General features: G+C 40.0%; 1 protein-coding gene across 8 annotated transcripts in view; it reads right to left on the bottom strand.

Moving 5' to 3' along the window:
- Positions 1 to 6,549, bottom strand: part of meis2a (Meis homeobox 2a) — a 109,807-nt gene extending 103,258 nt beyond the window's left edge. For 5 of the 8 annotated variants that reach the window (XM_084742390.1, XM_084742394.1, XM_084742391.1 and 2 more), the window contains exons 1-7: positions 6,399 to 6,549; positions 5,289 to 6,139; positions 4,583 to 4,809; positions 2,886 to 3,027; positions 2,610 to 2,660; positions 2,143 to 2,193; positions 1,559 to 1,708 (exon numbers count right to left, since the gene is read on the bottom strand). In XM_084742390.1, the coding sequence (XP_084598516.1) occupies positions 1,559 to 1,708; positions 2,143 to 2,193; positions 2,610 to 2,660; positions 2,886 to 3,027; positions 4,583 to 4,809; positions 5,289 to 5,300 (633 nt within the window). In that variant the 5' untranslated portion in view covers positions 5,301 to 6,139; positions 6,399 to 6,549. Of the gene's footprint in view, positions 1 to 1,558; positions 1,709 to 2,142; positions 2,194 to 2,609; positions 2,661 to 2,885; positions 3,028 to 4,582; positions 4,810 to 4,996; positions 5,216 to 5,288; positions 6,140 to 6,398 lie in introns of those variants that run through there. The other 3 variants (XM_084742396.1, XM_084742398.1, XM_084742393.1) reach the window with 2 other exon arrangements.
- Positions 6,550 to 12,183: the final 5,634 nt, after the last annotated feature.

Raw genomic sequence — 12,183 nt, 5'->3', positions numbered from 1 at the left:
TGCAGCCCCTCTTTGTTTATTGCTGCTCCTGATTTGCTTTATTGGCATATCTAATTTTCTAATTATCAAAATATTTCTCACAAGTGCATGGACTTGATGACAAAGCTGGTGTCTGAGCACCGCAGTGGAGGCACCATTGGAAATTGGCTTGAGTATCAACCATCTGCCATGAAACTAAACAGGCTAGTTTATCTAATCTCTACAATATAAACAACAGCATGCCTCATTTCTACACTTGTGCTGGAGGAGGACCACAATATTGCCGTTTTCTAACCGTTTTTCTCAAACCAACATGGGTACCTTCGCTCTAATCGTGCTTTAATTCACCTTGTGTGCGGTGCGCCGGGCTTTCAGAGGGAATCCACCGCTATTAGGCCTATAGCCAGACCCAACAGATGCAGCGCAGTGACTTTGCATAACACTTAAATCTGCTTTAATTCCTAATAGGCTTGGCCCTTGTGCTGCACAGATATTAACTAGTCACTTTGTTGCAATAGCCCGCTTATTTCCCCCCTCCACCAAAACATTAGCTTTATCACAGGCATGCAAGACGCAATAATTCACAGATATCAACTCAATAATACAGTCAGCTCAATCCATATTGCGAGAGGAGGTGGGGGAGGAGATGGGGGGGGGCTGTGTTTATTACACCGAAAATGCACGATTTAAACCAGAGGAATCGATCTTCAAATTTAAAGCTACTGTACTTCAGGTGCATATAATTGAATTCAGCATTATGGAGCCTGCAGCCATAAAACGCGGGGAAGCACAGAGGAGAAAAGCCACTGCAGAGCAAAACCCACACGGCAAATCAATACGAAACAATTAAACACATTAACATCAACAGCAATGGAAGGCCTCCAGACGAACCATCATATGCCTTGTGAACTTGACATTGATGGTAAGCCTTTAGCTCTGAGATCTATTTCAATAGGGCTACCACTTTCTCCACCTCTGCAGCAAAAAAAGAAAAAAAAATCCACAGCTTTACGCACACAGGCCATATCCAGCAGCTCCCACAGCCCCCAAATATAAAGCCCTTTTCTTTTTAAATATTGGCCTAAAGCTACAGCTTAACCGCTGATACCCTGCTTTAACGTTAAACCTGCGTAACAGATAATTGCCTCACGTTTTTTTCCTTCTTCAGCTCTCCATAATGCACGGCAGCGATTTACACACACACATACACACACACACACTCAAATCTCTAGCAAGCACGGACGCATTATGCACACATGACTGGCCCTAATCAAAAGACTAAAACAATAACTCAGTCTATTGTATCACATCTAGCTTTTGACCCCAGAACATCGATCGGCAGATTTTCCTTGCAGAACAGAGCATGCTCTATTTACTGATGGCACAGCGGGGTCACACACACCGAGCAGAGGCTAAGTGGCACAAAAGTTGGCATTATGGGAAACATCAAACAAATTTGGTTATTTAAAAACAGCCGATTATTCACATGCAGAGTGTTTAACAAATTAAAAATGCTCCGGTGTTTTCTATCAGCATTATTTCAGCATTATGGATATAATAAAGGAATGCTGGTACTTACGTGATCTGCGAGGTTAGTCGACGATCCCGAGAGTTCTTCGTGATCTGATTTTGAGCTGCCATCCCGTTCGTCAATAACTAGATCTATTGGCATTTTTCCTTTCAAACAACTGATGTACCGGTGGCAAAAATTGTCGCAGAGCTCGTGCACCTATAGGAAAAAAAGGAGGAAAAAAAAAACACCTTTTTTTCAGGATGGGGGGGAAACAGCTTCAGCCAGTCCAAGAATAACTCCAATTAAGGGGGCATTATCGGCGGGCGAGGAAACAATAGTGAAATTGTTGCGGAGCTTATTATTCTCCTGAGACTGGAGCAACAAGTTGAACGACAAAAAATAAACAGCATGCCGTAAAGCTGAGGAGGAATAATGAGCAGCTGAAACTAAATCTGCGGATCGATAACAATGTGCAACGTGAGCAACATATTCTATCAATAAGTCAACATGAAGAGTTGGCTAAATAAAATAGCATATTTTATGAAAATGAAACACCTGAAACTTTTTTTTTAAACAGCTGATAATATCTACAGCGCTGCACGTCTGATGAAATCAATATATTAAAATACACAAATGTGTATAATATTTACCTTTTCTAATTCCAAGAGGTGAAACCGTAATACTTGTATGGCTTGTATCATCTGGAAAAAAAGAGCAAAATAAACACAATTTACATCACAAAATTAATATTCTAAATATTTTTTACGCTTATGTTGAGTTATAATGTGATAATCCGCCCGTCATAACACTATGGAGTGAACTGGCAGCCAGTGAGAGCTAAAATATTTTTTTTAACTGTAAAATGAAAGCTAATTGGTGATCACACACTGGTCAGCTGGGTCAGTTTAGATGGGAACAATGACAGCGGTGAATGTGGTCACAAAAGCTTCACCTCAAAACTGATTTGACATGAGTGCGGAAGTTTAAATCATATGTTCACATATTTACTGTGTGAGGCTGCGGACACTCCAGAATATAAACCCCCCAAAAAACAAAGCACCGGAGCGGCGATTATTACTGAGGGACAGAGAGGTTAAAGAAGTGGGCGCTTGCTTACCAAATTGTCCAACTCTGGATTTGATGAAAATAAAGGTTTTTCTGCTCGGACCTAAAATAATACACCAAAAGTCAAAGTTAGTTTGGCATGAAATGTCCAGAATGTGGGTCTACTTCTATCCTGAATGAGGCCGGATAATATTCTGCACAGAACACACACTATTACAGAAAGTTTTATTGCAATAAAAAAAAATATGAAGCAGGCAGAAAACTATGACTATGACGCAGCCACAACAATCCCTAAAATATGTATTTTTTTAAGTATTTCTAAATTGACCTGTTTGGCAAAGACTGCAATGTCCTCATTGAAGGAGTCTGAGGAGCAGACATCGCCGCCTGCTACGCCGGGCTCCCTCGGAGTACACGTCGCCAACTCGCACTTCTCAAAAACCAGTGCGAGCAGTGGGAATAAAGGGTGACTGCAAGAGGGGAAACACAGGCTGAGAACAAGCAGCAGCAGCACACCGGCTCCACAATGCCCACTGCAAAAAATGTACCAGCAACACGCGTATCTGTCGGCTCCCTGCGCCTCACATTATTACTTTCATACAACAACTGAAGAATAAAAATCAGATTTCATGAGTTTAATTTTACTTTTCACGCTGTTTAGTTTTCACGCACTTTTCGTCACCGCTTTTTAAAATAGAGCAAACAACATCTCAAACAATATATCTGGTGTCAAGATGGACGTTTTTAGAAGCTGTTTTGAGTGTGTGAAAACGCATCTGGAATATTTTTACTCCTGGTTTTGGGATATGTGAGGATTTCAGACTCAATGTGACATTAATCGACTTGTTGAGACTGACATTTCTTGCAGTGCAAACTAAAAACGGCTGAGAAGTCAACAAAACTCTACACAAAACAAGGCAAACACACGAGAGACGTTTTAGAGAAATTATGCAGTCTGCAAAAGAATTTACAATGAAATAATAATTTTAAGATACACTCAAAGACGTACTGAGGCACCGAGGACTTTCCTATTTATTCTTTATTGGAATTAAAGCGTTAAAAGTGAGTTAGAGGTGAATAAAAAATGTTTTAAAGCTTAACTTATATTCAGTCAGCATCATGAGACAAACTGTCATCTAATATATATTTTTTGAACACAAAATTATAATTTCAGAATAAAATCCTACCTCTGGAGCAAACGTTAACTTGGAAAAATTTGGCATCAGATTATTAATTAGTCTTTTTTTTTTTTAAAGATTTGTGTCAACATTAAAACAAGCGTAAACTCTATTCCGCGTATGAAAACGTGACTAAAAGACATGAGGATTTTCTCTGCTCTACATCCCAGATTATAACGATACACTGTGGATTATAGCACTTTCTGTGCGCGTGTATTACTGACAAATGTCTGAAAACATTTTCAAACTTTTCCAATCCTCACTGAGAGCGTATTCATGTGTTTTCTTTCATTATCTGACGATAACTGGATAAAAATATAATTATAAAAGACACGGTGCGTTATAACGCGCTCTGTGTGTGTTTGTGTTCATGCAAACAATATTTGAAAACATTTGAGAAGTTTTTAAAGGAGCAGTAACGACAACGTTTAAATGAGTTAAGGCTATTTTAAAGACGGATTAATAATAGCGTGGCTTAATGTTAAAGCAAACTTTCTGACATGGAAGAATTGTTGAAATGGTGAAAAATGTTTCTATTATATTTCCACGCAGTCTGTGACTTTCGAGCTTGGACTATGCGCACAGGGAGCTTCCATATTATTTTATAGCTTGTATTTCAAGCTGGAGGCTCACTCTTACTTACTGCAGGCTTGACGATGCCTTCTACAATGCGTCTAAAATTACACTTTAACAATAGAGCTTCGAAATTGCGGTCAATCCTACACAAAACACTATTTAAATTTAGTGGCGAAGAGAGAAACTCCAGCAAAACAAACTTAGAGAAAAGCTGAAAACTTTAAAAATATAAAAAATAACTCTACGCGTATTTGGATCAGGCAAACCTTACCCATAAATTTGATCTTTATCCCTCTTTAAAACGTCGTTGACAGCCGAGCCCATGCTGGTGGGCATAACGTTTGGATGCGGAGCGTGGGCTCCGTAGTGCTGGCTGGCGTGCAGCGGCGGTCCGTGGTTCAGGTGGTGGACCTGGGGAAGCGGCCGGGGAGCATGCGGGTCCCCGTACATCGACGCCGTGACTCCGTCCATCCCACCGTAATGGGCCAGCTCATCGTACTGGGAATAAAATGAGAGCAGAAGTCAGCGGGCTGGACGCGTACTTTTTGGAAACAAATGTGGAAAGCAGAAAAAGCATGCCGTCTCATTGTGAACACACGCAGCAGAGGAGAAACTAAGAAGAAAAAGCGCTGCAGCAGGACAGAAAAGTGTCACATATTCTATCTGTTAAACGCTCTGTCATTACCAAAAACATTATAAGTTAGGTGCTCCGCGGAGGAGAAGTTTGGTGGGTGAAAAGAGCGAATTAGTTTGGAGTCTCCTGTGAAACTGCTCCACGACTGCACGCCGTGGAGGCTGTCGGTGAAAGCAGAGGCTGTCACTCTGCTTGAAGAGCAGGGGCGCTGCAAAAATGTCAAATATAGCCGCTTTGATATGAATACTTTGTAAATTTGCCACCAGCCGACAAGAGGTTATCGATACGAGGGGCCTCCCTACAGTGGATTTGAACAGGTAAGTGTAGGAGATTTAAAACCTACCCTTTGCGCCATCAGGCTGCGCTCCAATAAACTCCTGAATCTGTCGTATATTTAATATCCCAGTCCCGGTTAGAAAGTGATTTAGTGGCAAAGATTCCTCTTTCAACCAACTTTGCGACTTCTCCTATTCGCCAGTGTGGTTCAGTTGAAATCGTAGCATCGGGGAGTTTTGCAATTTTTCTTGTTTTCCCTCTTTCCTCGGAAAAAAAAGAAAAAAATGCGCCAAAGTGAAGGTTACAATCGGCCCATCAACAACCTGCATGTAACTAAACTGTCGTGTCTCATGGCTTTTTGCCACTCCAGCTGTCAATCAAAGCCAGAGGTTGTCAAGGTAATGAATGAATGACGGTTGGTGATGATGTTCAAGAGAAGGACGAATCTTTTTAGTCCGTTTTCATCCCGCAAGTCCGCGTCTCCTTTAATGCCTCCAGATCGCTATCTTGTTTTATTATCACTGTAAAAAAAGAAGGAAAAAAGCAAGTAGAAATTAAGAGATTGCGATTCGGATCTTTCCTTTCTTTCCCCCCGTAGGTATTTCGTCTATCTGGCGAAACTGAGATGAGTGAGTGTCAGCGAGTGTTGGCAGGTTGGCTGCTAGCTTGCTTATAGAAACAGAGTCAGTTCGCAGCGCTGAGCGGTGGGCGAATGAAATGACGGATCCCGGAAGTAGTGGTGGCCATAGCCAGTCCTACAGCAGCTCCAGAAAAGAGAGAGGAGAGACCAAATCTTGTGATATGCAGAGTGTATGCGAGGCTGCACAGGGACGGCTTCAACTCCACACTGGGGGTAAAAAAGGCAAAGCAGCACAGCTCCAAACTCCCACCCAATTCCTTTTTTCGCAGGGAAGAGTCCTAAAAGAAAGAAGCAGAAGAGGCTGAGTGAGGAAGGTTTAGCAGCGCGAACACTTCGGCTGCAAGTTAAATTACACACAGAGTGAATTAAACTACATGAAACATAATATAGACTTAAAAAAAAATCATTTTAATTCCAAACTTTTACGCACAAATTAATATTTTCACCCTTATACATCCAGTGATATAAGTCAAACAAAGGACTATAAATTATCAGGACATCTTCTGGATGAGTTTAATATATGAGCATGACGCTTACTTGTTATCTGTTTTGTGATTATAAGCCGCTGTGCCTAATATCTCAGTAATACCTCCTAATCTTACAGCTAATTATCTTTTTTAGCAAATTAAACGACACGCAGCTCCCCCTCTCAAACCCAGAATGAACTTTTCCAAGAGGAGAAAAAAGCTTTTTTTAGTGGAGAAAGTAATTTTGTATGTTTCTTTTCGTCCAATCCCCTCTCTTGATAGAAATCCGTGCCTTTACCTCAGAGTAGTCAATTATCAAAGCTCCACAAGATCATCAATCATGTGAGGAGATTGAAGTTTAGAGGAGGAGCAAAACGCTCCGGCCATCGATTTGCAGAGTGAAGCCCTTTTTGGAGTCTGGGCACTTTTACGCACAAAAAAGAAGCAGGCCATCTATCTATCCCCTTTAATATTTAGCTCCATCAGTGCTAATATGGCATCATGGCTGTATTGACAGCTTCTCACATAAAAAGGCTCCATTTATGGGACATTTTTGATGGTGGGAATTAATTATTCACAGGTTAGGATTAAGGTGGACACACGCTCAGATTGGGAGATGGGCTGTGGCTACCGTTTGGAGGGTCAATAAACTCTCCCAACAAACAAAACAGCAAGCAGAGTTGCTCAGGGTCGATTGCAGAAATAGCAAGAGTTTTTTTAAACAGAAAAAAGGGAAAAGATTTAATAAATGAAGCCGCGACAACAGTTATGTTTGTTGGCATAAAGGGGGGTGGGAAGTGTAGGACTGCAGGGTTTGACAAACGGCTGTGTGGACATTTCAACGTGCAATACCCCGGGAAGGAGCTGCAGAGCGGTGCGCAGAGAGCCAAGGCATTCACCGTCTCCAAGTCTCTTCTTCTCTTACACTCTGTAAACACAACCAGCCCGGCAGACCCTGCTGCTATTGAAGATTTTCATAAGCTAAATACTGTCGTTCACATTGATTTGTGCTCTAACGCTTGACTTTTTTCCTCAATCCTGCTTCTTTTGGACAACCACGGTAAGTAGAATACACCTTATACTGTATCTACCGCTTTGTTGTGGACGCGCGTCCTTTACGCGGAGCAGTGAAGAGAAAGTTTTGACTGGAGTATTAAAAAAATGCAGAATATATTCTCACATTCATGTTTAATCTGCCGTTAAAGCGCACACTGCATCCGAAAAATCCAAGCGCATGAGCGGATTTTTACGCATACTTCCAGTTCTTGCAATTTTTTAGCGCATTTTTTCCACATTTATTGTAAAAAATATGTGATTTGCCCCCGAGGAGAGTGATGTAAACACCCGAAGAGCGTGTGAAAATAGCAGAGGCTAATTATGCGTGTCCAATGCACGGCTCCACGGAAACACATCCTTCCCTATAAAACTCCTCCTAACGACGTGAAATTTTAAACTCCTTCTTTTGCGAACTATTTATTTGACTAATTAATGAAAGCCATAAACACAAGACATCATCATTAACAATATTTAGGTTGCGAAATAGCTTAATTTCGCTTAATAATGCGACATTACACAAGTCGCTGTTTCATTTTCCTAATTTTTTTTTAATCATCATTCACTCAATAGGTAATTAAAATTAATTTTCCTCATAAACAAGACCTGTGCCAACTTCAACTCCCCCTGCTTCTAACCTGAGCGCGTTTACAAGCCAGATAATTCCAGGAGGACACCTCTCACACACAATTACACTGTTTTTTAACTAGTTTTATATTTCTTACAAGTGGCTCTCGCCCTTTTTCAGGTGCGCACACAGAACTCGTATGAAAAAAAAAAATCAGTGGATGGCATTAACAGGCGGTAAAATTTCATCTGGTGGTGTCAAATTGAGGTCAGTTTAGGGTTAAAGCTCTCGGTGTCCGTGTGGGGACATGGCCAGCTGCGTTTGGATTCATTAGAGGAGGGGGAGAGAGGATCCATTTCAAGGAAAACACTAGTGGGACAATCACCAGGCTAAAGATCCACTGCATGTCACATCCTAAAAGGTGCACCACCAGGCAGGACCGCCGAGCAGCAGCACTGAACTTCCCCACTCCTCTGTTTACTCTTTGCAGGACTTACAATCCCACCTCTCCCCCTCTTCTTTCTCTTCTTACCCTGCAGGGCTCGGTTTGTTCACACACACACACACACACGCACACACACACAGCCTGTTGCTAAATATGGAGAGAAATGCATTGTTGATTTAATTCCCTCAAAAAGATCAGTGATATGAAACGGGCTTCAAATCCTCTTAGTGACCTTAAACACTCCTGGAGAAACAATTGGCGCTCAACCGCAGGAACAAATAAAATCGCCCTAATCTTGTTTGTAACTTTGTTCTTCTTTGGCCCTCTTCAGTATTTGAGATTATGTAAATCAGATCAGCTAATGTATAGAGGCGCCGAGATAAGACTGGATCATAGACTGACTACTGGAGAGGCTCGAGAAGTGAAAAACTTGCAGCTTAAACAATGATAAATAAAAGAAATGCAGTTTTTTTTAATGCATAATTTAGCCGAAAACTTTATTTTTTGCGCTATAAAAGTAATACAGTTTGCGTGATCCCTGTGTGAAGAACGCAACGTATTAAATTATATTAATAATCTCCACAAACACTGATTTTTCCTCATTTGTGACAAATTTATTTCACATAATTTTATTTATATTTTGTTTATAATATTTTGGCTTTCCTCCTGCAGAAAGCATTACCTCAGCCATCTCAACCTGAACTCTTTTTGACCCCGCCGGAGTGAAATGTGACTATAGGGTTTCAGAAAGTGGAGTGAGCAACTCAAATACTTGTAAAAGTTTCGCGACTAACTGTAAATTCTTCAGCTCCAAAGCCTCATTTTCCCCTCCACCGATTCTCAGAGTCTGGTGTCAGAGGGTTAGTAAAGGGAGGAGGGAGACAGCGAGAGAATGAGAGAAAGAGAAGGAGAGGAGGGCAGCAGCAAATGCAACTGTGGCTTTTCCCTTCATAGACTCGCTGGATGGAGAATATGCGGCCATGTAGCGACACCTGGCGGCCGCAGCTGGTGCCGAGCGGTCGAGAGACCTGAAACAAACGAGGGAGAAGGCCCATAAAATAAAACAAAAAAACATTTGATTCAGTTTACACGAAATCTGTTTAAAAATGCCAACAGGATCGTGATTTTAAAATCAAAGAGAATAAAATGAAATTATTATTATTTTTTTTCACAGCACAGAGACGTAAATCTTAAATATGATTATTATAAAATGCAGATTTTGTTTTAGTGAGTCTGTTCAAATGCATTTGTTTCTTATAATATTTAATTGAATTGAATTTAATCTAATTTAATTGCGGCAATTCTTTGACCATAAATTTATTTTAACTGTTCACACCCTTCTCATCTGATGCTGTTACAAGATTTGTCTTGTGTCACACAAACTAGAAAAATGTGGCCTTTAATAGTCGCAGTTTGTCTTTTATTACGTGAGCAAAATTATTTTCAAATATGTGAGTTTATGTGATTTTTCAGTTTATACTGAATGTGGCTTTCATATAAATCCATATCAGTTATTTAAAAAAAAATACTACGCAGCCCTATATCTAAAAAAAAAAAGCCAACAAAAAAACAACACACTGATGCTTATATTATTTTTATTTTTATTTTAATATTAATATAATCCGGACGACTGTTATTTATTATGACACGTTATTGCATGTTAGAATAAAACAGTGAACAAATGAAACCAGTAAGAGTTAATCTCACTGAAGCGAAGCCTTAAAATGTAAAAGAAAAACAAACCTTAAATTGATTAATATTGTGATTCAGAAATCAGCGCGTGAAATGTCAAAATATTAACGCTGAAAAATAAATTTAAAATTCTTTCTTATGTCGATTAAACTCTTCAACGTGTACAAACTATGCTGCCTTTTCCCCCCAAACGAATTTCAAAGCTTATGCGTATTTCCTGACATGTAATATATATATATATATATATATATGTATGTATTTCCCTGAGTGCCTGTGCCCAGTCTGCAGCCTCTCTGCTGCAGACTCTGTGCTCGGCTGCTGTGACACAGTTTGAGCAGGTCACCGCCGAGATTAGAGCCCGTCGTTAACGCCTGTGCGGATACACCAAATGCTGATTTAATGAGCTTGCATTGGCTGTTTGTCCCAGAATACCTGGTGTGCATGTGTTAGTAACGCCACACACTATAATCCCTGTGTTTCCCCCTTAACACGTGGCTTTGGGGACAGTCTTATACACCACTGGTGCAGATTTGAGTATGATTTTTCCTTTTTTTTCCGGTTAGATTGAACAGGTCGAAGCCTATAAGGCCCGTATCCAGCCACATTACCAGATGTAATTGAGAGAAGTTTAAGTGGAGGCCGGGAAACCGAGGAGTTAATAGCGGTGACCCTCTTGCTGTGCCTCTGTCGCTCATCATTTATCAGGCTTAAGGGGCTTAAACAGGCAGCACAGACCCACCTTTTATTACATATCAAACCCTCTCTGCCTTATCTACATTATAGGAAATACATGCATCGTTGCCTGTTATGCGGATTTGGAAATAGAAACATGTCCAATAAAGTCGCCCTCCTCCGCTGATCAGAGGAAATATGGCTTTAGGCGCTGCACAGACAACCCCGCCGCTTTAAGCCTTTATTAAATTGTCTTAATTCCCCTCTCTCCGCTTTGAAATGAATACAGATTCCACTCTTGTGTTGTTTGTCCAGTGCGGAAGCGAGGGAATGTTAAGTGTGGATGTTTTCACGCTCCCAATATGATTAGAAAGTGGATAAAAAATTGCACAGAGTTAAAGCAAGCAGCCTGCAAACTTGCCCAGATCAGAAATAACCTACGTAGAGCGCTAAAACTCGACATTTAACAAGGCTGTAAAGAAAATAGATTTGCATATCTTATCCCAAACTCACGCCGAAGACATCAGTAAAAATGCTACTTTATTCAGGCGATACGATTAATTAAAAGGTGAGAAAAAGAGAAAAGTTGGGATATATTTAGCCTGTCATTCACCTTTATTTATAGCCTTAATGATTACGCATCTTTTAAAGGGAGATCATTAAAACAGCTGCTTATGTCTGCAACTTTAACCTTAAGTTTATTTAATAGGTTTATTTTCAGTATTAAAAGTGTTTTTTTTTAATTTCATATTTGTTTACGGGAGATGGTATTTCTTCTTTTTTTTTTTTTTCCTAAAGAAAATGCTGGCACAGTGTTTCAGTTAAACTTCAGGGCCAAGCCTGAGTTGTTGTCTGCTGGTTTCCTCCAAGGAGAGCTCAGTCAGTCAGCCTGAACGCAGCTGCATTCACATGGAGTGACGGGTTTTGATATTCCAGTCACACAACAGAGTAAACACTGCTCTCCTATTCAATAAACATCATTGACAAGGTTCCATATCCAGCTATTTGAAATACCAAGCTTAACCCCATTGAGTATTAGCATGTTTTTATTATTATTATTATTTATAAATGAAAGTTTACAGTGGAATTTTATCGTGTACATAATGTAACAACACTGTAAAAATTATCTATTTTTTAACTTAAGAAGTTTCTGGGCTGCCTTAAATGTCAAGTTAACTGAATATGAAATGACAAGTTGAGATAATTGGGTAATTATTAAAAACAAATAAGTTTGATATTAATTCAGTTGTACTTGAGAAAACATGTTCACAGTGTTTTCATTATTGTGAAAACAAGCAACCACGACTTATTTTAAAGAGTATTAGAGACACACAGGAAGTTTTCATCATGTATGTTTTCTTCTAATTGCCGAGGTGAGGTGAAGTTTGTAATGATTCAAAACAAACTTTTCTAGTCAAATAAACT

Source organism: Lutjanus erythropterus, chromosome 18 (assembly GCF_056507025.1).
Source record: "Lutjanus erythropterus isolate fLutEry1 chromosome 18, fLutEry1.hap2, whole genome shotgun sequence".
Taxonomy (NCBI): Eukaryota; Metazoa; Chordata; class Actinopteri; order Lutjaniformes; family Lutjanidae; genus Lutjanus; species Lutjanus erythropterus.
The sequence above is the reverse complement of the archived record's forward strand: the minus strand, read 5'-3'. Positions and strand labels throughout refer to the sequence as shown.